This window comes from Petromyzon marinus, unplaced genomic scaffold, assembly GCF_048934315.1.
Source record: "Petromyzon marinus isolate PM22_M1 ecotype Great Lakes invasive population unplaced genomic scaffold, UKy_Petmar_22M1.pri1.0 PM_Scaffold_204, whole genome shotgun sequence".
Classification (NCBI taxonomy): Eukaryota; Metazoa; Chordata; class Hyperoartia; order Petromyzontiformes; family Petromyzontidae; genus Petromyzon; species Petromyzon marinus.
Genome location: NW_027423174.1, coordinates 98,432 through 125,236, shown reverse-complemented (window position 1 = coordinate 125,236; position 26,805 = coordinate 98,432). Strand labels below are relative to the sequence as shown.

General features: G+C 50.2%; 1 protein-coding gene across 1 annotated transcript in view; it reads right to left on the bottom strand.

The window, feature by feature from the left end:
• Positions 1 to 21,497: 21,497 nt before the first annotated feature.
• Positions 21,498 to 26,805, bottom strand: part of LOC142922904 (DNA polymerase theta-like) — a 37,808-nt gene continuing 32,500 nt past the window's right edge. Inside the window, exons 5-7 of the mRNA XM_076063849.1 lie at positions 22,788 to 23,030; positions 22,137 to 22,379; positions 21,498 to 21,529 (exon numbers count right to left, since the gene is read on the bottom strand). Of these exons, the coding sequence (XP_075919964.1) occupies positions 21,498 to 21,529; positions 22,137 to 22,379; positions 22,788 to 23,030 (518 nt within the window). The remainder of the gene's footprint in view (positions 21,530 to 22,136; positions 22,380 to 22,787; positions 23,031 to 26,805) is intronic.

The following is a 26,805-nucleotide window of genomic DNA, read 5'->3' as shown; positions in this document are numbered from 1 at the left end:
TAGGTGAGTGACTAGGTGAGTGTATAGGTGAGTGACTGGGTGAGTGACTAGGTGAGTGACTAGGTGAGTGACTAGGTGAGTGACTAGGTGTGTGGGTGAGCACCAGGTACAGGAGGTGAGTGTGTGGGTGAGTGTGTGGGTGAGTGAGTGACTAGGTGAGTGACTAGGTGTGTGGGTGAGTGTGTGGGTGAGTGTGTGGGTGAGTGTGTGGGTGAGTGAGTGGGTGAGTGAGTGGGTGAGTAGGTGAGTGAGTAGGTGAGTGAGTAGGTGAGTGAGTGGGTGAGTGACTAGGTGAGTGACTAGGTGAGTGACTAGGTGAGTGACTAGGTGAGTGACTAGGTGTGTGGGTGTGTGCGTGGGTGAGTGACTAGGTGTGTGGGTGTGTGTGTGGGTGAGTGACTAGGTGAGTGACTAGGTGTGTGGGTGAGTGACTAGGTGAGTGACTAGGTGTGTGGGTGAGTGACTAGGTGAGTGACTAGGTGAGTGACTAGGTGAGTGACTAGGTGAGTGACTAGGTGAGTAAGTAGGTGTGTGGGTGAGCGTGTGGGTGAGTGACTAGGTGAGTGACTAGGTGAGTGACTAGGTGTGTGGGTGTGTGTGTGGGTGAGTGACTAGGTGAGTGACTAGGTGAGTGACTAGGTGAGTGACTAGGTGAGTGACTAGGTGTGTGGGTGAGTGACTAGGTGAGTGACTAGGTGAGTGACTAGGTGTGTGGATGAGTGTGTGGGTGAGTAGGTGAGTGACTAGGTGTGTGGGTGAGTGTGTGAGTGACTAGGTGAGTGACTAGGTGTGTGGGTGAGTGACTAGGTGAGTGACTAGGTGAGTGACTAGGTGAGTGACTAGGTGTGTGGGTGAGCACCAGGTACAGGAGGTGAGTGAGTGGGTGAGCGTGTGGGTGAGTGTGTGGGTGAGTGTGTGAGTGACTAGGTGAGTAGGTGAGTGAGTAGGTGAGTGAGTGGGTGAGTGTGTGGGTGAGTGAGTAGGTGAGTGGGTGAGTGTGTGGGTGAGCACCAGGTACAGGAGGTGAGTGAGTGAGTAGGTGAGTGACTAGGTGAGTGACTAGGTGAGTGACTAGGTGAGTGACTAGGTGTGTGGGTGAGTGGGTGGGTGAGTGAGTGGGTGAGTGACTAGGTGAGTGGGTGAGTGTGTGGGTGAGTGTGTGAGTGACTAGGTGAGTGGGTGAGTGACTAGGTGAGTGACTAGGTGTGTGGGTGAGTGACTAGGTGAGTGGGTGAGTGTGTGGGTGAGTGAGTAGGTGAGTAGGTGAGTGAGTAGGTGAGTGAGTGGGTGAGTGAGTGAGTGAGTGAGTGACTAGGTGTGTGGGTGAGTGGGTGGGTGAGTGAGTGGGTGAGTGACTAGGTGAGTGGGTGAGTGAGTGAGTGACTAGGTGTGTGGGTGAGTGGGTGGGTGAGTGAGTGGGTGAGTGACTAGGTGAGTGGGTGAGTGTGTGGGTGAGTGTGTGAGTGACTAGGTGACTGGGTGAGTGACTAGGTGTGTGGGTGAGCACCAGGTACAGGAGGTGAGTGAGTGAGTGAGTAGGTGAGTGACTAGGTGAGTGAGTAGGTGAGTGAGTAGGTGAGTGTGTGGGTGAGTGTGTGGGTGAGTGACTAGGTGAGTGTGTGGGTGAGTGTGTGGGTGAGTGACTAGGTGTGTGGGTGAGTAGGTGAGTGACTAGGTGAGTGGGTGAGCGTGTGCGTGAGCACCAGGTACAGGAGGTGAGTGGGTGAGTGTGTGGGTGAGTGACTAGGTGTGTGGGTGAGTGTGTGGGTGAGTGTGTGGGTGAATGTGTGGGTGAGTGAGTGACTAGGTGAGTGGGTGAGTGTGTGGGTGAGTGACTAGGTGAGTGACTAGGTGAGTGACTATGTGTGTGGGTGAGCACCAGGTACAGGAGGTGAGTGGGTGAGTGTGTGGGTGAGTGTGTGAGTGACTATGTGAGTGTGTGGGTGAGCGTGTGGGTGAGCACCAGGTACAGGAGGTGAGTGGGTGAGTGACTAGGTGAGTGTGTGGGTGAGTGTGTGGGTGAGTGAGTAGGTGAGTGGGTGAGCGTGTGGGTGAGCACCAGGTACAGGAGGTGAGTGACTAGGTGAGTGACTAGGTGAGTGGGTGAGTGTGTAGGTGAGTGTGTGGGTGAGTGACTAGGTGAGTGGGTGAGCGTGTGGGTGAGCACCAGGTACAGGAGGTGAGTGGGTGAGTGTGTGGGTGAGTAACTAGGTGAGTGACTAGGTGAGTGGGTGAGTGACTAGGTGAGTGACTAGGTGAGTGACTAGGTGAGTGGGTGAGTGACTAGGTGAGTGACTAGGTGAGTGACTAGGTGTGTGGGTGAGCACCAGGTACAGGAGGTGTGTGGGTGAGTGTGTGGGTGAGTGTGTGGGTGAGTGAGTGACTAGGTGAGTAGGTGAGTGTGTGGGTGAGTGAGTGACTAGGTGAGTGGGTGAGTGTGTGGGTGAGTGACTGGGTGTGTGGGTGAGTGTGTGGGTGAGTGACTAGGTGAGTAGGTGAGTGGGTGAGTGTGTGGGTGAGTGTGTGAGTGAGTGTGTGAGTGACTATGTGAGTGACTAGGTGAGTGACTAGGTGAGTGACTAGGTGAGTGACTAGGTGTGTGGGTGAGTGTGTGCGTGAGTGTGTGGGTGAGTGACTAGGTGACTAGGTGGGTGACTAGGTGAGTGACTATGTGAGTGACTAGGTGAGTGACTAGGTGAGTGACTGGGTGTGTGGGTGAGCACCAGGTACAGGAGGTGAGTGAGTAGGTGAGTGACTAGGTGGGTAACTAGGTGAGTGACTAGGTGAGTGACTAGGTGAGTGACTAGGTGAGTGACTATGTGAGTGACTAGGTGAGTGACTATGTGAGTGACTAGGTGAGTGACTATGTGAGTGACTATGTGAGTGACTAGGTGTGTGGGTGAGTGTGTGGGTGAGTGTGTGGGTGACTAGGTGAGTGACTAGGTGAGTGACTAGGTGAGTGACTAGGTGAGTGACTGGGTGTGTGGGTGAGCACCAGGTACAGGAGGTGAGTGTGTGGGTGAGTGAGTAGGTGAGTGACTATGTGAGTGACTAGGTGAGTGAGTGGGTGAGTGTGTGGGTGAGTGTGTGAGTGACTAGGTGAGTGACTAGGTGAGTGACTATGTGAGTGACTAGGTGGGTGACTAGGTGAGTGACTGGGTGGGTGACTATGTGTGTGGGTGAGCACCAGGTACAGGAGGTGTAGATCTGTGTCGAGTGCCACAGCCTCAAGTCCTCGCTCCAAGTCCTGGAACACAGCGATGGCGTCCGGAGGGCTCAAGCTGCTGGCAACAGCGGCACGGCCAAGAGGGGAACCCACAAAGTACTCACCTAGACACACACACACAGTGACACACACAGTGACACACACAGTGACACACACACACAGTGACACACACAGTGACACACACAGTGACACACACACACATACATACACACAGTTACACACACACAGTGACACACACACAGTGACACACACACAGTGACACACACACAGTGACACACACACACAGTGACACACACAGTCACACACACACACACAGTGACACACACACACACACAGTGACACACACACACAGTGACACACACACACAGTGACACACACAGTGACACAGTGACACACACACACAGTGACACACACAGTGACACAGTGACACACACACACAGTGACACACACAGTGACACAGTGACACACACACACAGTGACACACACAGTGACACAGTGACACACACACACACACAGTGACACACACAGTGACACAGTGACACACACAGTGACACACACACACAGTGACACACACAGTGACACACACAGTGACACACACAGTCACACAGTGACACACACACACACAGCGATGGCGTCTGGTGGGCTCAAGCTGCTGGCAACAGCGGCACGGCCAAGAGGGGAACCCACAAAGTACTCACCTAGACACACACACACAGTGACACACACACACACATACATACATTCACACAGTGAGACACACACACACATTCACACAGTGACACACACAGTGACACACACAGTGACACACACAGTGACACACACAGTGACACACACACATACAGTGACACACACACACATACATACATTCACACAGTGAGACACACAGTGACACACACAGTGACACACACACACACACAGTGACACACACAGTGACACACACACACACAGTGACACACACACAGTGACACACACACAGTGACACACACACACAGTGACACACACAGTGACACACACAGTGACACACACACAGTGACACACACAGTGACACACACACAGTGACACACACAGTGACACACACAGTGACACACACAGTGACACACACACACACAGTGACACACACACACAGTGACACACACACAGTGACACACACACAGTGACACACACAGTGACACACACACACAGTGACACACACACAGTGACACACACACAGTGACACACACACAGTGACACACACACAGTGACACACACACACAGTGACACACACAGTGACACAGTGACACACACAGTGACACACACAGTGACACACACACACACAGTGACACACACACACACACAGCGATGGCGTCCGGTGGGCTCAAGCTGCTGGCAACAGCGGCACGGCCAAGAGGGGAACCCACAAAGTACTCACCTAGACACACACACACAGTGACACACACACACATACATACATTCACACAGTGAGACACACAGTGACACACAGTGACACACACACAGTGACATACACAGTGACACACACACAGTGACACACACACACATACATACACACACACACATACATTCACACAGTGAGACACACACACAGTGACACACACACACATACATACATTCACACAGTGAGACACACAGTCACACAGTGACACACACACACACAGTGACACACACACACAGTGACACACACACACACACAGTGACACACACAGTGACACACACACACAGTGACACACACAGTGACACACACAGTGACACACACACACAGTGACACACACAGTGACACACACAGTGACACACACACACAGTGACACACACAGTGACACACACAGTGACACACAGTGACACACACACAGTGACACACACACAGTGACACACACACACACAGTGACACACACACAGTGACATACACACACAGTGACACACACACAGTGACACACACACAGTGACACACACAGTGACACACACAGTGACACACACCACACAGTGACACACACAGTGACACACACAGTGACACACACACACATACATACACACAGTTACACACACACAGTGACACACACACAGTGACACACACACAGTGACACACACACAGTGACACACACACACAGTGACACACACAGTCACACACACACACACAGTGACACACACACACACACAGTGACACACACACACAGTGACACACACACACAGTGACACACACAGTGACACAGTGACACACACACACAGTGACACACACAGTGACACAGTGACACACACACACAGTGACACACACAGTGACACAGTGACACACACACACAGTGACACACACAGTGACACAGTGACACACACACACACACAGTGACACACACAGTGACACAGTGACACACACAGTGACACACACACACAGTGACACACACAGTGACACACACAGTGACACACACAGTCACACAGTGACACACACACACAGTGAGACACACACACATACATACATTCACACAGTGAGACACACACACACATTCACACAGTGACACACACAGTGACACACACAGTGACACACACAGTGACACACACAGTGACACACACACATACAGTGACACACACACACATACATACATTCACACAGTGAGACACACAGTGACACACACAGTGACACACACACACACACAGTGACACACACAGTGACACACACACACACAGTGACACACACACAGTGACACACACACAGTGACACACACACAGTGACACACACAGTGACACACACAGTGACACACACACAGTGACACACACAGTGACACACACACAGTGACACACACAGTGACACACACAGTGACACACACAGTGACACACACAGTGACACACACAGTGACACACACACAGTGACACACACAGTGACACACACACAGTGACACACACAGTGACACACACAGTGACACACACAGTGACACACACAGTGACACACACAGTGACACACACAGTGACACACACAGTCACACAGTGACACACACACACACAGCGATGGCGTCCGGTGGGCTCAAGCTGCTGGCAACAGCGGCACGGCCAAGAGGGGAACCCACAAAGTACTCACCTAGACACACACACACAGTGACACACACACACATACATTCACACAGTGAGACACACACACAGTGACACACACACACATACACACATACATACACACACACACACACAGTGACACACACACACATACATACACACACAGTGACATACACAGTGACACACACACACATACACATTCATACATACACACACACACATACATTCACACAGTGAGACACACACACACAGTGAGACACAGTGACACACACACACACACAGTGACACACACAGTGAGACACACACACACAGTGAGACACAGTGACACACACACACACAGTGACACACACACACAGTGACACACACACAGTGACACACACAGTGACACACACACAGTGACACACACACAGTGACACACACAGTGACACACACACAGTGACACACACAGTGACACACACAGTGACACACACACAGTGACACACACACACAGTGACACACACAGTCACACACACACACACAGTGACACACACACACACACAGTGACACACACACACAGTGACACACACACACAGTGACACACACAGTGACACAGTGACACACACACACAGTGACACACACAGTGACACAGTGACACACACACACAGTGACACACACAGTGACACACACAGTGACACACACAGTGACACACACACACACAGCGATGGCGTCCGGAGGGCTCAAGCTGCTGGCAACAGCGGCACGGCCAAGAGGGGAACCCACAAAGTACTCACCTAGACACACACACACAGTGACACACACACACATACATACACACACACACATACATTCACACAGTGAGACACACACACACAGTGACACACACACAGTGACATACACACACATACACATTCATACATACACACACACACATACATTCACACAGTGAGACACACACACACAGTGACACACACACAGTGACACACACACATACATACACACAGTGACACACACACAGTGACATACACACACATACACATTCATACATACACACACACACATACATTCACACAGTGAGACACACACACACAGTGACACACACAGTGACACACACACAGTGACACACACACATACATACACACAGTGACACACACACACATACATTCACACAGTGAGACACACACACACAGTGACACACACAGTGACACACACACACAGTGACACACACACAGTGAGACACACAGTGACACACACAGTGACACACACACATACACACAGTCACACACACACATACATACATTCACACAGTGAGACACACAGTGACACACACAGTGACACACACAGTGACACACACACAGTGACACACACACAGTGACACACACAGTGACACACACACAGTGACACACACAGTGACACACACACACACAGTGACACATACACACACAGTGACACACACACACACACACAGCGATGGCGTCTGGTAGGTGAGTAGGTGAGTGAGTAGGTGAGTGAGTAGGTGAGTGAGTAGGTGAGTAGGTGAGTGAGTAGGTGAGTGAGTAGGTGAGTGAGTAGGTGAGTGAGTAGGTGAGTGAGTAGGTGAGTAGGTGAGTGAGTAGGTGAGTGAGTAGGTGAGTGAGTAGGTGAGTGAGTAGGTGAGTAGGTGAGTGAGTAGGTGAGTGAGTAGGTGAGTAGGTGAGTGAGTAGGTGAGTGAGTAGGTGAGTGAGTAGGTGAGTAGGTGAGTGAGTAGGTGAGTGAGTAGGTGAGTGAGTAGGTGAGTGAGTGAGTAGGTGAGTGAGTAGGTGAGTGAGTAGGTGAGTGAGTAGGTGAGTAGGTGAGTGAGTAGGTGAGTGAGTAGGTGAGTGAGTAGGTGAGTGAGTAGGTGAGTAGGTGAGTGAGTAGGTGAGTGAGTAGGTGAGTGAGTAGGTGAGTAGGTGAGTGAGTAGGTGAGTGAGTAGGTGAGTAGGTGAGTAGGTGAGGTGAGTGAGTAGGTGAGTAGGTGAGTGAGTGAGTAGGTGAGTGAGTGAGTAGGTGAGTGAGTAGGTGAGTGAGTAGGTGAGTAGGTGAGTGAGTAGGTGAGTGAGTAGGTGAGTAGGTGAGTGAGTAGGTGAGTGTGTAGGTGAGTAGGTGAGTGAGTAGGTGAGTGAGTAGGTGAGTGAGTAGGTGAGTGAGTGAGTAGGTGAGTGAGTAGGTGAGTGAGTGAGTGAGTAGGTGAGTAGGTGAGTGAGTAGGTGAGTGAGTAGGTGAGTGAGTAGGTGAGTAGGTGAGTGAGTAGGTGAGTGAGTAGGTGAGTAGGTGAGTGAGTAGGTAAGTGAGTGAGTAGGTGAGTAGGTGAGTGAGTAGGTGAGTGAGTAGGTGAGTAGGTGAGTGAGTAGGTGAGTGAGTAGGTGAGTGAGTAGGTGAGTAGGTGAGTGAGTAGGTGAGTGAGTAGGTGAGTGAGTGAGTAGGTGAGTGAGTAGGTGAGTGAGTAGGTGAGTGAGTAGGTGAGTGAGTGAGCGTGTAGGTGAGTGAGTAGGTGAGTGAGTAGGTGAGTGAGTGAGTAGGTGAGTGAGTAGGTGAGTGAGTAGGTGAGTAGGTGAGTGAGTAGGTGAGTGAGTAGGTGAGTGAGTAGGTGAGTGAGTAGGTGAGTAGGTGAGTGAGTAGGTGAGTGAGTAGGTGAGTAGGTGAGTGAGTAGGTGAGTGAGTAGGTGAGTGAGTAGGTGAGTAGGTGAGTAGGTGAGTGAGTAGGTGAGTGAGTAGGTGAGTGAGTAGGTGAGTAGGTGAGTGAGTAGGTGAGTAGGTGAGTGAGTAGGTGAGTGAGTAGGTGAGTGAGTAGGTGAGTGAGTAGGTGAGTGAGTAGGTGAGTAGGTGAGTGAGTAGGTGAGTGAGTAGGTGAGTGAGTAGGTGAGTAGGTGAGTGAGTAGGTGAGTGAGTAGGTGAGTGAGTAGGTGAGTAGGTGAGTGAGTAGGTGAGTGAGTGAGTAGGTGAGTGAGTAGGTGAGTGAGTAGGTGAGTAGGTGAGTGAGTAGGTGAGTGAGTAGGTGAGTGAGTAGGTGAGTGAGTAGGTGAGTAGGTGAGTGAGTAGGTGAGTGAGTAGGTGAGTGAGTAGGTGAGTAGGTGAGTGAGTAGGTGAGTGAGTAGGTGAGTAGGTGAGTAGGTGAGGTGAGTGAGTAGGTGAGTAGGTGAGTGAGTGAGTAGGTGAGTGAGTGAGTAGGTGAGTGAGTAGGTGAGTGAGTAGGTGAGTAGGTGAGTGAGTAGGTGAGTGAGTAGGTGAGTAGGTGAGTGAGTAGGTGAGTGTGTAGGTGAGTAGGTGAGTGAGTAGGTGAGTGAGTAGGTGAGTGAGTGAGTAGGTGAGTGTGTAGGTGAGTGAGTGAGTGAGTAGGTGAGTAGGTGAGTGAGTAGGTGAGTGAGTAGGTGAGTGAGTAGGTGAGTAGGTGAGTGAGTAGGTGAGTGAGTAGGTGAGTAGGTGAGTGAGTAAGTGAGTGAGTGAGTAGGTGAGTAGGTGAGTGAGTAGGTGAGTGAGTAGGTGAGTAGGTGAGTGAGTAGGTGAGTGAGTAGGTGAGTGAGTAGGTGAGTGAGTAGGTGAGTAGGTGAGTGAGTAGGTGAGTGAGTAGGTGAGTGAGTGAGTAGGTGAGTGAGTAGGTGAGTGAGTAGGTGAGTGAGTGAGTAGGTGAGTGAGTAGGTGAGTGAGTAGGTGAGTAGGTGAGTGAGTAGGTGAGTGAGTAGGTGAGTGAGTAGGTGAGTGAGTAGGTGAGTAGGTGAGTGAGTAGGTGAGTGAGTAGGTGAGTGAGTAGGTGAGTAGGTGAGTGAGTAGGTGAGTGAGTAGGTGAGTGAGTAGGTGAGTAGGTGAGTAGGTGAGTGAGTAGGTGAGTGAGTAGGTGAGTGAGTAGGTGAGTAGGTGAGTGAGTAGGTGAGTAGGTGAGTAGGTGAGTGAGTAGGTGAGTGAGTAGGTGAGTGGGTGAGTAGGTGAGTGAGTAGGTGAGTGAGTAGGTGAGTGAGTAGGTGAGTAGGTGAGTAGGTGAGTGAGTAGGTGAGTAGGTGAGTAGGTGAGTGAGTAGGTGAGTGAGTAGGTGAGTGAGTAGGTGAGTGAGTAGGTGAGTGAGTGAGTAGGTGAGTGAGTAGGTGAGTAGGTGAGTGAGTAGGTGAGTGAGTAGGTGAGTGAGTGAGTAGGTGAGTGAGTAGGTGAGTAGGTGAGTGAGTAGGTGAGTGAGTAGGTGAGTGAGTAGGTGAGTGAGTAGGTGAGTGAGTAGGTGAGTGAGTAGGTGAGTGAGTGAGTAGGTGAGTAGGTGAGTGAGTAGGTGAGTAGGTGAGTGAGTAGGTGAGTGAGTGAGTAGGTGAGTGAGTAGGTGAGTGAGTAGGTGAGTGAGTAGGTGAGTAGGTGAGTGAGTAGGTGAGTGAGTGAGTGAGTGAGTAGGTGAGTAGGTGAGTGAGTAGGTGAGTGAGTAGGTGAGTAGGTGAGTGAGTAGGTGAGTGAGTAGGTGAGTGAGTGAGTAGGTGAGTGTGTAGGTGAGTGAGTAGGTGAGTGAGTAGGTGAGTAGGTGAGTGAGTAGGTGAGTGAGTGAGTGAGTGAGTAGGTGAGTAGGTGAGTGAGTAGGTGAGTGAGTAGGTGAGTAGGTGAGTGAGTAGGTGAGTGAGTAGGTGAGTGAGTGAGTAGGTGAGTGTGTAGGTGAGTGAGTAGGTGAGTGAGTAGGTGAGTAGGTGAGTGAGTAGGTGAGTGAGTAGGTGAGTGAGTGAGTGAGCCTCACCTCTGTCGCCTGTGGCTCTTGACACAAATTCGTTGTCCTCCAGGTAGCAGAGGGAGCGGTTCAGCACCTCCACCACCGCCTCACTCAGCACGACTCCTCCCCCTCGGGGAAAGGCTCCGCCCCCTCGGACCGAGTCCCCACCCCCTGGAGCCGAGTCCCCGCCCCCTGGAGCCGAGTCCCCGCCCTCTGGAGCCGAGTACCCGCCCCCAGGGGCCGAGTTCCCGCCCGCAGGGGCCGAGTTCCCGCCCCCATGGGCCGAGTTCCCGCCCCCAGGGGCCGAGTCCCCGCCCTCTGGAGCCGAGTCCCCGCCCCCTGGGGCCGAGTTTCCGCCTCCTCGGGCCGAGTCCCCGCCCCGTGGGGCCGAGTCCCCGCCCCCTGGGGCCGAGTCTCCGCCCCTTCTGGCCATGACTCCGCCCCTTTCTCCACCACCACCATCACCACCACCACCACCATCACCACCACCACCATCACCACCATCACCACCACCATCACCACCACCACCACCACCGCCAGACTGGGCCAGGCTTGATGCAAGCAGAGTGTAGGAGACGTAGCGGTGCAAGTCAGCGCGTGAGTTAGCAACTCCACCAACGATCACCTGGGGAGACAGGGAGAGTGTATAGTGTAGTGTGTAATGTAGTGTATAGTGTAGTGTATAGTGTAGTGTAGTGTATAGTGTAGTGTATAGTGTAGTGTATAGTGTAGTGTAGTGTATAGTGTAGTGTGTAATGTAGTGTATAGTGTAGTGTATAGTGTAGTGTAGTGTATAGTGTAGTGTATAGTGTAGTGTATAGTGTAGTGTATAGTGTAGTGTATAGTGTAGTGTATAGTGTAGTGTATAGTGTAGTCTATAGTGTAGTGTATAGTGTGTAGTGTATAGTGTAGTGTATAGTGTAGTGTATAGTGTAGTCAGCGTGTGAGTTAGCAACTCCACCAACTATCACCTGGGGAGACAGGGAGAGTGTATAGTGTAGTGTGTAATGTAGTGTATAGTGTAGTGTATAGTGTAGTGTATAGTGTAGTGTATAGTGTAGTGTGTAGTGTAGTGTATAGTGTAGTGTATAGTGTAGTGTATAGTGCAAGTCAGCGCGTGAGTTAGCAACTCCACCAACTATCACCTGGGGAGACAGGGAGGGGGTGTAGTGTATAGTGTAGTGTATAGTGTAGTGTATAGTGTAGTGTATAGTGTAGTAGTGTATAGTGTAGTAGTGTATAGTGTAGTGTATAGTGTAGTGTATAGTGTAGTGTATAGTGTAGTGTATAGTGTAGTGTATAGTGTAGTGTATAGTGTAGTGTATAGTGTAGTGTATAGTGTAGTGTATAGTGTAGTGTATAGTGTATAGTGTAGTGTATAGTGTAGTGTATAGTGTAGTAGTGTATAGTGTAGTAGTGTATAGTGTAGTGTATAGTGTAGTGTATAGTGTAGTGTATAGTGTAGTGTATAGTGTAGTGTATAGTGTAGTCAGCGCGTGAGTTAGCAACTCCACCAACTATCACCTGGGGAGACAGGGAGAGGGTGTAGTGTATAGTGTAGTGTATAATGTAGTGTATAGTGTAGTGTATAGTGTAGTGTATAATGTAGTGTATAGTGTAGTGTATAGTGTAGTGTATAGTGTAGTGTAGTGTGTAGTGTAGTGTATAGTGTAGTGTAGTGTGTAGTGTAGTGTGTAGTGTATAGTGTAGTGTATAGTGTAGTGTATAGTGTAGTGTATAGTGTAGTGTGTAGTGTAGTGTATAGTGTAGTGTATAGTGTAGTGTGTAGTGTATAGTGTAGTGTATAGTGTAGTGTATAGTGTAGTGTATAGTGTAGTGTATAGTGTGTAGTGTATAGTGTGTAGTGTAGTGTATAGTGTGTAGTGTATAGTGTAGTAGTGTATAGTGTAGTGTATAGTGTAGTGTATAGTGTAGTGTATAGTGTAGTGTATAGTGTAGTGTATAGTAGTGTAGTGTATAGTAGTGTAGTGTATAGTGTAATGTATAGTGTAGTGTAGTGTATAGTGTAGTGTAGTGTATAGTGTAGTGTATAGTGTAGTGTATAGTGTAGTGTATAGTGTAGTGTAGTGTATAGTGTAGTGTATAGTGTAGTGTATAGTGTAGTGTATAGTGTATAGTGTAGTGTATAGTGTAGTGTATATTGTAGTGTATAGTGTAGTGTATAGTGTAGTGTATAGTGTAGTGTGTAGTGTAGTGTATAGTGTAGTGTATAGTGTAGTGTATAGTGTAGTGTATAGTGTAGTGTATAGTGTAGTGTATAGTGTAGTGTATAGTGTAGTGCATAGTGTATAGTGTAGTGTATAGTGTAGTGTATAGTGTAGTGTGTAGTGTATAGTGTAGTGTATAGTGTAGTGTATAGTGTAGTGTGTAGTGTATAGTGTAGTGTAGTGTATAGTGTAGTGTGTAGTGTAGTGTGTAGTGTATAGTGTATAGTGTAGTGTATAGTGTAGTGTATAGTATAGTGTATAGTGTAGTGTAGTGTATAGTGTAGTGTAGTGTATAGCGTAGTGTGTAGTGTAGTGTATAGTGTAGTGTGTAGTGTATAGTGTAGTGTAGTGTATAGTGTAGTGTATAGTGTAGTGTATAGTGTAGTGTATAGTGTAGTGTATAGTGTAGTGTATAGTGTAGTGTATAGTGTAGTGTATAGTGTAGTGTATAGTGTAGTGTATAGTGTAGTGTATAGTGTAGTGTATAGAGTAGTATATAATGTAGTGTAGTGTATAGTGTAGTGTATAGTAGTGTATATAGTAGTGTATAATGTATAATGTAGTGTATAGTGTAGTGTAGTAGTGTATAGTATAGTGTAGTGTATAGTGTAGTGTAGTAGTATGTAGTGTAGTGTATAGTGTAGTGTAGTAGTGTATAATGTAGTGTATAGTGTAGTGTATAGTAGTGTATAGTGTAGTGTATAGTGTAGTGTATAGTGTAGTGTATAGTGTAGTGTATAGTGTAGTGTATAGTGTAGTGTATAGTGTGTAGTGTAGTGTATAGTGTAGTGTAGTAGTGTATAGTGTAATGTATAGTGTAGTGTATAGTGTAGTATATAATGTAGTGTAGTGTATAGTGTAGTGTATAGTAGTGTATATAGTAGTGTATAATGTATAATGTAGTGTATAGTATAGTGTAGTAGTGTATAGTATAGTGTAGTGTATAGTGTAGTGTAGTAGTATATAATGTAGTGTATAGTGTAGTGTAGTAGTGTATAATGTAGTGTATAGTGTAGTGTATAGTATAATGTATAGTGTAGTGTATAGTGTAGTGTATAGTGTAGTGTATAGTGTATAGTGTAGTGTATAGTGTAGTGTAGTGTATAATGTATAGTGTAGTGTATAGTGTAGTCTATAGTGTGTAGTGTATAATGTAGTGTAGTAGTGTATAGTGTAGTGTATAGTGTATTGTATAGTGTGTAGTATATAATGTAGTGAAGTGTATAGTGTAGTGTATAGTGTATAATGTAGTGTAGTAGTGTATAATGTAGTGTATAGTGTAGTGTATAGTGTAGTGTATAGTGTAGTGTAGTAGTGTATAATGTAGTGTATAGTGTAGTGTATAGTGTAGTGTATAGTGTAGTATATAATGTAGTGTAGTGTATAGTGTAGTATATAATGTAGTGTAGTGTATAGTGTAGTGTAGTAGTATATAATGTAGTGTATAGTGTAGTGTAGTAGTGTATAATGTAGTGTATAGTGTAGTGTATAGTAGTGTATAGTATAATGTATAGTGTAGTGTAAAGTGTAGTGTATAGTGTAGTGTATAGTGTATAGTGTAGTGTATAATGTATAGTGTAGTGTATAGTGTAGTCTATAGTGTGTAGTGTATAATGTAGTGTATTATATATAATGTATAGTGTGTAGTGTATAATGTAGTGTAGTAGTGTATAGTGTAGTGTATAGTGTATTGTATAGTGTGTAGTATATAATGTAGTGAAGTGTATAGTGTAGTGTATAGTGTATAATGTAGTGTAGTAGTGTATAATGTAGTGTATAGTGTAGTGTATAGTGTAGTGTATAGTGTAGTGTAGTAGTGTATAATGTAGTGTATAGTGTATAATGTAGTGTATAGTGTATAATGTAGTGTATAGTGTAGTGTATAGTAGTGTATAGTATAATGTATAGTGTAGTGTATAGTGTAGTGTGTAGTGTAGTGTATAGTGTAGTAGTGTATAGTGTAGTAGTGTATAGTGTAGTGTATAGTGTAGTGTATAGTGTAGTGTATAGTATAATGTATAATATAGTGTAGTGTATAGTGTAGTGTATAGTATATAGTGTAGTGTATAGTGTAGTGTATAGTGTAGTGTAGTAGTATATAGTGTAGTGTATAGTGTAGTGTAGTGAGTACCTCCAGCAGGGCACGTGCCATTTGCATGCTGGGTCCCTTCCCCGGCTCTCCCACGAGGCAGCTGTGGACGGGGCGCTGGGCACCAGCGACGATCCTCAGGGCGACAGTCAGCTCAGAGGGAGAGCACAGCAGGAAACTCTCTCCTGTGTGACACACACAGAGACACACACAGTGACACACACACAGTGACACACACAGTGACACAGTGACACACACAGTGAGATACACAGTGACACACAGTGACACACACACAGTGACACACACACACAGTGACACACACACACAGTGACACACACACAGTGACACACACACAGTGACACACACAGTGAGATACACAGTGACACACACACAGTGACACACACAGTGACACACTCACACAGTGACACACAGTGACACACACAGTGACACACACAGTGAGACACACACAGACACACACACACATACACACAGACACACACACACACATACACACAGACACACACACAGATACACACACAGATACACACACACACAGTGACACACACACAGTGACACACACACAGTGACACACACAGTGACACACACAGTGAGACACACAGTGACACACACACACACAGTGACACACACAGTGACACACACAGTGACACACACACACAGTGACACACACACAGTGACACACACACAGTGACACACACACACACAGTGACACACACACACACAGTGACACACACAGTGACACACACACAGTGACACACACAGTGACACACACACAGTGACACACACACAGTGACACACACACACAGTGACACACAGTGACACACACACAGTGACACACACAGTGACACACACACACAGTGACACACACAGTGACACACACACACAGTGACACACACACAGTGACACACACAGTGACACACACACACAGTGACACACACAGTGACACACACAGTGCCACAGTGACACACACACAGTGACACACACAGTGACACACACAGTGACACACACAGTGACACATACACAGTGACACACACAGTGAGAGACACACAGTGAGAGACACACACAGTGACACACACACAGTGACACACACAGTGACACACACAGTGACACACACACACAGTGACACACACACACAGTGACACACACACAGTGACACACAGTGACACACACACACAGTGACACACACAGATACACACAGTGACACACACAGTGACACACACACTGACACACACAGTGACACACACAGTGACACACACACAGTGACACACAGTGACACACACACACAGTGACACACACAGTGACACACACACACACAGTGACACACACACAGTGACACACACAGTGACACACACAGTGAGAGACACACACAGTGACACACACACAGTGACACACACACACAGTGACACACACACACAGTGACACACACACACAGTGACACACACAGTGACACACACAGTGACACACACACAGTGAGATACACACAGTGACACACACAGTGACACACACAGTGACACACACACACAGTGACACACACACAGTGACACACACACAGTGACACACACACAGTGACACACACAGTGACACACACAGAGTGACACACACAGTGACACACACAGTGACGCACACACACAGTGACACACACACACAGTGACACACACAGTGACACACACACAGTGACACACACACACAGTGACACACACACACAGTGACACACACAGTGACACACACACAGTGATACACACAGTGACACACACAGTGACACACACACAGTGACACACACAGTGACACACACACAGTGACACACACAGTGACACACACACACAGTGACACACACAGTGACACACAGTGACACACACACAGTGACACACACACATAGTGACACACACACAAAGTGCCACACACACACAGTGACACACAAACAGTGACACACACAGTGACACACACACACACAGCGACACACACAGTGACACACACACTGACACACACAGTGACACACACACACAGTGACACACACAGTGACACACACATTGACACACACACAGTCACACACACACAGTCACACACACACACACAATGACACACACACACAGTGACACACACACAGTCACACACACACAGTCACACAGTGACACACACACAGTGACACACACACAGTGACACACAAACAGTAACACACAGTGACACACAAACAGTAACACACAGTGACACACAAACAGTAACACACACACACACAGTGACACACACACAGTGACACACACAGTGACACACACACAGTGACACACACACACACAGTGACACACACAGTAACACACACACAGTGACACACACACACAGTGACACACACAGTGACACACACACACAGTGACACACACACACACACAGTGACACACACAGTGACACACACACAGTGACACACACACAGTGACACACACAGTGACACACACACAGTGACACACACAGTGACACACACACAGTGACACACACAGTGACACACACAGTGACACACACACAGTGACACACACACACAGTGACACACAGTGACACACACAGTGACACACACAGTGAGAGACACAATCAGTGACACACAATCAGTGACACACACACAGTGACACACACAGTGACACACACAGTGACACACACACAGTGACACACACAGTGACACACACACAGTGACACACACACAGTGACACACAGTGACACACACACACAGTTACACAGTGACACACACAGTGACACACTCACAGTGACACACTCACAGTGACACACACACACAGTGACACACACACAGTGACACACACACACAGTGACACACACGCAGTGACACACAAACACAGTGACACACACAGTGACACACACACAGTGACACACAGTGACACAGTGACACACACAGTGACACACACAGTGAGAGACACAATCAGTGACACACACAGTGACACACACACACAGTGACACACACAGTGAGACACACACAGTGACACACACAGTGTCACACACAGTGACACACACACAGTGACACACACACACAGTGAGACACACACAGTGACACACACAGTGTCACACACAGTGACACACACACAGTGACACACACACACAGTGACACACACAGTGAGACACACAGTGACACACACACACACACAGTGACACAAACACAGTGAGACACACACACACAGTGAGACACACACACAGTGAGACAGTGTGACACACACACACAGTGACACACAGTGAGACACACACAGAGACACACAAAGGCACACACACAGACACACACACAGACACACACACACAGACACACACACACACACACAGACACACACACACAGACACACAGACACACACAGTGATACACACAGTGAGACACACACACACACACGTGTGTACCCACGTGTGTGTGTACCCACGTGTGTGTGTGTGTGTACCCACGTGTGTATGTGTGTGTGTCTGTGTGTACCCCCTGTGTGTGTGTGTGTACCACAGGTGTGTGTGTGTGTGTCTGTGTGTGTACCATACGTGTGTCTGTGTGTGTGTATGTGTGTGTGTACCCACGTGTATCTGTGTGTGTACCACGTGTGTGTGTGTGTGTACCACACTGTGTGTATACCACACTGTGTGTATGTGTGTGTACCACACGTGTGTATGTGTGTATCTGTGTATGTGTGTACCACGTGTGTGTGTATGTGTATCTATCTGTGTGTGTGTGTGTATGTGTGTCTGTGTGTACCCACGTGTGTGTGTGTGTGTCTGTGTGTACCACACGTGTGTGTGTGTACCCACGTGGGTGTGTGTATCTGTGTGTGTGTGTACCCACGTGTGTGTGTATGTGTGTGTGTGTATGTGTGTATGTGTATGTGTGTATCTATCTGTGTGTGTGTGTCTGTGTTTATGTGTGTGTGTGTATGTGTGTGTGTATGTGTATGTGTGTATCTATCTGTGTGTGTGTATGTGTGTGTGTGTATGTGTGTGTGTGTATCTGTGTGTGTGTATGTGTGTGTGTGTATGTCTGTGTGTATGTGTGTGTGTGTATCTGTGTGTGTATGTGTATGTGTATCTATCTGTGTGTGTGTGTGTGTGTATGTGTGTGTGTGTATCTGTGTGTGTATCTGTGTGTGTGTGTATCTATCTGTGTGTGTGTGTATGTGTGTGTATGTGTATGTGTATCTATCTGTGTGTGTATGTGTGTGTGTGTGTATGTGTGTGTGTGTATCTGTGTGTGTGTGTATGTGTATCTATCTGTGTGTGTGTATGTGTGTGTGTGTACCCACGTGTGTGTGTATGTGTATGTGTGTATCTATCTGTGTGTGTGTATGTGTGTGTGTGTGTACCCACGTGTGTGTGTGTGTATGTGTGTACCACGTGTGTGTGTGTGTACCACACTGTGTGTGTATGTGTATCTATCTGTGTGTATGTGTGTATCTGTGTGTGTGTGTGTGTATGTGTGTACCACGTGTGTGTGTATGTGTATCTATCTGTGTGTGTGTGTATGTGTGTGTATGTGTGTGTGTGTATCTGTGTGTGTGTGTATGTGTATGTGTGTACCACGTGTGTGTGTATGTGTGTGTGTGTATGTGTGTGTGTGTATGTGTGTGTGTGTACCACACTGTGTGTGTGTATGTGTGTGTGTGTACCACGTGTGTGTGTGTATGTGTATGTGTGTATCTATCTGTGTGTGTGTGTATGTGTGTGTGTATGTGTGTGTGTGTACCCACGTGTGTATCTATCTGTGTGTGTGTGTATCTGTGTATGTGTGTACCACGTGTGTGTGTATGTGTATGTGTATCTATCTGTGTGTGTGTGTATCTGTGTGTGTGTCTGTGTGTATGTGTGTATCTGTGTGTGTGTGTATCTGTGTCTGTGTGTGTACCCACGTGTACGTGTATCTATCTGTGTGTGTGTGTACCACGTGTGTGTGTATGTGTATGTGTGTACCACGTGTGTGTGTATGTGTATCTATCTGTGTATGTGTATGTGTGTATCTATCTGTGTGTATGTGTATCTATCTGTGTGTATGTGTATCTATCTGTGTGTGTGTCTGTGTGTATGTGTATGTGTGTACCACGTGTGTGTGTATGTGTGTGTGTGTATGTGTGTGTGTGTATCTGTGTGTGTGTCTGTGTGTGTGTGTGTACCACACTGTGTGTGTATGTGTATGTGTGTACCACGTGTGTATGTGTGTATCTGTGTGTGTGTCTGTGTGTATGTGTGTACCACACTGTGTGTGTGTGTATGTGTGTATCTATCTGTGTATGTGTATGTGTGTGTATCTGTGTGTGTGTGTGTATCTATCTGTGTATGTGTGTGTGTGTGTATCTATCTGTGTGTATGTGTGTACCACACTGTGTGTGTGTGTATGTGTGTACCACGTGTGTGTGTGTGTATGTGTGTGTGTGTACCACGTGTGTATCTGTGTGTGTGTGTATCTATCTGTGTGTATGTGTATCTATCTGTGTGTGTATCTATCTGTGTGTATGTGTATCTATCTGTGTGTGTGTGTACCCACGTGTGTGTGTATGTGTATGTGTGTATGTGTGTGTGTGTATCTGTGTGTATGTGTATCTATCTATCTGTGTGTGTGTGTGTGTATCTATCTGTGTGTATGTGTGTACCACACTGTGTGTGTGTATGTGTATCTATCTGTGTGTGTGTATGTGTGTGTGTGTATGTGTGTGTGTGTATCTGTGTGTGTGTGTATGTGTATCTATCTGTGTGTGTGTCTGTGTGTATGTGTATGTGTGTACCACGTGTGTGTGTATGTGTATGTGTATCTATCTGTGTATGTGTATGTGTGTATCTGTGTGTGTGTATGTGTATGTGTATCTATCTGTGTGTGTGTATCTATCTGTGTGTGTGTGTACCACGTGTGTGTGTATGTGTATGTGTATCTATCTGTGTGTGTGTGTATGTGTGTATCTATCTGTGTATGTGTATGTGTGTGTATCTGTGTGTGTATGTGTATCTATCTGTGTGTATGTGTATGTGTGTATCTATCTGTGTGTATGTGTATCTATCTGTGTGTATGTGTGTACCACACTGTGTGTATGTGTATCTATCTGTGTATGTGTGTGTATGTGTGTGTGTGTATGTGTGTGTGTGTATGTGTGTGTGTGTATCTGTGTGTGTATCTGTGTGTATCTATCTGTGTGTCTGTGTGTGTCTGTGTGTGTGTGTATGTGTGTGTGTATGTGTGTATGTGTGTATCTGTGTGTGTGCGTGCACGTGCACCACCGCCACCCGTACCGTGCCGTTCAATGCCCGCTCGCCCAGCGCGCCCGCTCATCTGCACATACACGTGGGGTGTCAGTGGGCAAGGCTTGCCCACTGACACCCCACGTGTATGTGTGTACCACGTGTGTGTGTGTATGTGTGTACCACGTGTGTGTGTGTATGTGTGTGTGTGTACCACGTGTGTGTGTGTATGTGTATCTATCTGTGTATGTGTATGTGTGTATGTGTATGTGTGTACCACGTGTGTGTGTATGTATGTGTGTGTGTATCTATCTGTGTATGTGTATGTGTGTATCTATCTGTGTGTATGTGTATCTATCTGTGTGTGTGTCTGTGTGTATGTGTATGTGTGTACCACGTGTGTGTGTATGTGTGTGTGTGTGTATATCTGTACCACGTGTGTGTGTATGTGTCTGTGTGTATGTGTATGTGTATCTGTGTGTGTGTGTGTGTATGTGTGTACCACGTGTGTGTGTGTGTATATCTGTGTATGTGTGTACCACGTGTGTGTGTGTGTATGTGTGTGTGTGTACCACGTGTGTGTGTATGTGTCTGTGTGTATGTGTATGTGTGTACCACACTGTGTGTATGTGTATCTATCTGTGTATGTGTATGTGTATCTGTGTGTGTGCGTGCACGTGCACCACCGCCACCCGTACCGTGCCGTTCAATGCCCGCGCGCCCAGCGCGCCCGCTCATCTGCACATACACTTGGGGTGTCAGTGGGCAAGGGTTGCCCATGGCTGCGCCTGATCCTGCACCGGCTCGGATCGCTCCCCGCAAGATCACGCGCCTGGCCGGGAGGTTCACGCCCGCCGACAGCGAGTGGGTGGACACGAGGACCAGCAGGGAGGTCGAGCGATAAGCCTCCTCCAGCACGGATCGCTCCTCCACAGTGAGGCCTGGGTGGGTGGGTGAGTGGGTGGGTGAGAGGGTGAGTGGGTGAGTGAGTGGGTGGGTGGGTGAGTGGGTGGGTGGGTGAGTGGGTGGGTGGGTGAGAGGGTGAGTGGGTGGGTGAGTGAGTGAGTGAGTGGGTGAGTGAGTGAGCGAGTGGGTGGACACGAGGACCAGCAGGGAGGTCGAGCGATAAGCCTCCTCCAACACGGCTCGCTCCTCCACAGTGAGGCCTGGGTGGGTGGGTGAGTGGGTGGGTGAGAGGGTGAGTGGGTGAGTGAGTGGGTGGGTGGGTGAGTGGGTGGGTGGGTGAGTGGGTGGGTGGGTGAGAGGGTGAGTGGGTGGGTGAGTGAGTGAGTGAGTGGGTGAGTGAGTGAGCGAGTGGGTGGACACGAGGACCAGCAGGGAGGTCGAGCGATAAGCCTCCTCCAACACGGCTCGCTCCTCCACCGTGAGGCCTGGGTGGGTGGGTGGGTGAGTGGGTGGGTGAGTTAGTGGGTGGGTGGGTGAGTGGGTGGGTGGGTGAGTGGGTGAGTGGGTGAGTGGGTGGGTGGGTGAGTGGGTGGGTGAGTGAGTGAGCGAGTGGGTGGACACGAGGACCAGCAGGGAGGTCGAGCGATAAGCCTCCTCCAGCACGGATCGCTCCTCCACAGTGAGGCCTGGACACGGGGGTAGGTGGGTGAGAGGGTGAGTGGGTGAGTGAGTGGGTGAGTGGGTGGGTGAGTGAGCGAGTGGGTGGGTGGGTGAGTGGGTGAGTGGGTGAGTGGGTGAGTGGGTGAGTGAGTGAGTGAGTGGGTAGGTGAGTGAGTGGGTGAGTGAGTGAGTGGGTGGGTGGACACGAGGACCAGCAGGGAGGTCGAGCGATAAGCCTCCTCCAACACGGATCGCTCCTCCACAGTGAGGCCTGGGTGGGTGGGTGGGTGAGTGAGTGAGTGAGTGGGTGAGTGGGTGAGTGGGTGGGTGGGTGGGTGAGTGGGTGGGTGGGTGAGAGGGTGAGTGGGTGAGTGAGTGGGTGGGTGGGTGGGTGAGTGAGTGAGTGGGTGAGTGAGTGAGTGGGTGAGTGAGCGAGTGGGTGGGTGGGTGGGTGAGTGAGTGAGTGAGTGGGTGAGTGAGTGAGTGAGTGGGTGGACACGAGGACCAGCAGGGAGGTCGAGCGATAAGCCTCCTCCAGCACGGATCGCTCCTCCACAGTGAGGCCTGGGTGGGTGGGTGGGTGAGTGGGTGAGTGGGTGAGTTAGTGGGTAGGTGGGTGAGTGGGTGGGTGGGTGAGTGGGTGAGTGGGTTAGTGAGTGAGTGGGTGGGTGAGTGGGTGAGTAGGTGAGTGGGTGAGTGAGTGAGTCGTGAGTGAGTGGGTGAGTGAGTGGGTGAGTGAGTGAGTGGGTGGGTGAGTGAGTGGGTGGGTGAGTGGGTGGGTGGGTGGGTGAGTGAGTGGGTGAGTGAGTGGGTGGGTGAGTGAGTGAGTGGGTGAGTGAGTGGGTGGGTGAGTGGGTGGGTGGGTGAGTGAGTGGGTGAGTGAGTGGGTGAGTGAGTGGGTGAGTGAGTGGGTGAGTGAGTGAGTGGGTGGGTGGGTGGGTGAGTGGGTGAGTGAGTGGGTGGGTGAGTGGGTGAGTAAGTGGGTGGGTGGGTGGGTGAGTGGGTGAGTGAGTGGGTGGGTGGGTGAGTGGGTGAGTGGGTGGGTGAGTGGGTGGGTGGGTGGGTGAGTGGGTGAGTGGGTGGGTGAGTGGGTGAGTGGGTGAGTGGGTGGGTGAGTGGGTGGGTGGGTGAGTGAGTGGGTGAGTGAGTGAGTGGGTGAGTGAGTGAGTGGGTGAGTGAGTGAGTGGGTGGGTGGGTGAGTGAGTGGGTGAGTGAGTGAGTGAGTGGGTGAGTGAGTGAGTGGGTGAGTGAGTGAGTGGGTGGGTGGACACGAGGACCAGCAGGGAGGTCGAGCGATAAGCCTCCTCCAGCACGGATCGCTCCTCCACCGTGAGGCCTGGGTGGGTGGGTGGGTGAGTGGGTGGGTGGGTGGGTGAGTGGGTGGGTGGGTGAGTGGGTGGGTGGGTGAGTGGGTGAGTGAGTGAGTGAGCGAGTGGGTGGACACGAGGACCAGCAGGGAGGTCGAGCGATAAGCCTCCTCCAACACGGCTCGCTCCTCCACAGTGAGGCCTGGGTGGGTGGGTGGGTGAGTGAGTGAGTGGGTGGGTGGGTGAGTGAGTGAGTGGGTGGGTGGGTGAGTGGGTGAGTGAGTGAGTGGGTGAGTGGGTGAGTGAGTGGGTGGGTGAGTGGGTGAGTGGGTGGGTGAGTGAGTGAGTGGGTGGGTGGGTGAGTGGGTGAGTGGGTGGGTGGGTGAGTGGGTGAGTGAGTGAGTGGGTGAGTGGGTGAGTGAGTGGGTGGGTGAGTGGGTGAGTGGGTGGGTGAGTGGGTGGGTGGGTGAGTGGGTGAGTGAGTGGGTGGGTGAGTGAGTGAGTGGGTGGGTGGGTGGGTGAGTGAGTGGGTGAGTGAGTGGGTGGGTGAGTGGGTGGGTGAGTGAGTGGGTGAGTGGGTGAGTGGGTGAGTGGGTGGGTGGGTGGGTGAGTGGGTGAGTGGGTGGGTGGGTGGGGGGGTGGGTGAGTGAGTGGGTGAGTGGGTGGGTGGGTGGGTGAGTGGGTGAGTGAGTGGGTGGGTGAGTGAGTGGGTGGGTGGGTGGGTGGGTGAGTGAGTGGGTGGGTGGGTGGGTGGGTGGGCGAGTGAGTGAGTGGGTGAGTGTGTGGGTGAGTGTGTGAGTGAGTGAGTGGGTGGGTGGGTGGGTGAGTGAGTGAGTGGGTGGGTGGGTGAGTGGGTGAGTGAGTGAGTGGGTGAGTGGGTGAGTGAGTGGGTGGGTGAGTGGGTGAGTGGGTGGGTGAGTGAGTGAGTGGGTGGGTGGGTGAGTGGGTGAGTGGGTGGGTGAGTGAGTGAGTGGGTGGGTGGGTGAGTGGGTGAGTGAGTGGGTGGGTGAGTGAGTGAGTGGGTGGGTGGGTGGGTGAGTGAGTGGGTGAGTGAGTGGGTGGGTGAGTGGGTGGGTGAGTGAGTGGGTGAGTGGGTGAGTGGGTGAGTGGGTGGGTGGGTGAGTGGGTGAGTGGGTGGGTGGGTGGGGGGGTGGGTGAGTGAGTGGGTGAGTGGGTGGGTGGGTGGGTGAGTGGGTGAGTGAGTGGGTGGGTGAGTGAGTGGGTGGGTGGGTGGGTGGGTGGGTGAGTGAGTGGGTGGGTGGGTGGGTGGGTGGGCGAGTGAGTGAGTGGGTGAGTGTGTGGGTGAGTGTGTGAGTGAGTGAGTGGGTGGGTGGGTGGGTGAGTGAGTGAGTGGGTGGGTGGGTGAGTGGGTGAGTGAGTGAGTGGGTGAGTGGGTGAGTGAGTGGGTGGGTGAGTGGGTGAGTGGGTGGGTGAGTGAGTGAGTGGGTGGGTGGGTGAGTGGGTGAGTGGGTGGGTGGGTGAGTGGGTGAGTGAGTGAGTGGGTGAGTGGGTGAGTGAGTGGGTGGGTGAGTGGGTGAGTGGGTGGGTGAGTGAGTGAGTGGGTGGGTGGGTGAGTGGGTGAGTGAGTGGGTGGGTGAGTGAGTGAGTGGGTGGGTGGGTGGGTGAGTGAGTGGGTGAGTGAGTGGGTGGGTGAGTGGGTGGGTGAGTGAGTGGGTGAGTGGGTGAGTGGGTGAGTGGGTGGGTGGGTGGGTGAGTGGGTGAGTGGGTGGGTGGGTGGGGGGGTGGGTGAGTGAGTGGGTGAGTGGGTGGGTGGGTGGGTGAGTGGGTGAGTGAGTGGGTGGGTGAGTGGGTGGGTGAGTGAGTGGGTGAGTGGGTGAGTGGGTGGGTGGGTGGGTGAGTGAGTGGGTGAGTGAGTGGGTGAGTGGGTGGGTGGGTGAGTGGGTGAGTGGGTGGGTGAGTGGGTGAGTGGGTGGGTGGGTGGGGGGGTGGGTGAGTGAGTGAGTGGGTGAGTAAGTGAGTGAGTGGGTGAGTGAGTGGGTGGGTGAGTGAGTGAGTGAGTGGGTGAGTGGGTGGGTGGGTGAGTGGGTGGGTGAGTGAGTGGGTGAGTGAGTGGGTGGGTGGGTGGGGGGGTGGGTGAGTGAGTGGGTGAGTGGGTGGGTGGGTGGGTGAGTGGGTGAGTGAGTGGGTGGGTGAGTGGGTGGGTGAGTGAGTGGGTGAGTGGGTGAGTGGGTGGGTGGGTGGGTGAGTGAGTGGGTGAGTGAGTGGGTGAGTGGGTGGGTGGGTGAGTGGGTGAGTGGGTGGGTGAGTGGGTGAGTGGGTGGGTGAGTGGGTGAGTGGGTGGGTGGGTGGGGGGGTGGGTGAGTGAGTGGGTGAGTAAGTGAGTGAGTGGGTGAGTGAGTGGGTGGGTGAGTGAGTGAGTGAGTGGGTGAGTGGGTGGGTGGGTGAGTGGGTGGGTGGGTGAGTGAGTGGGTGAGTGAGTGGGTGGGTGGGTGAGTGGGTGGGTGAGTGAGTGGGTGAGTGGGTGGGTGGGTGG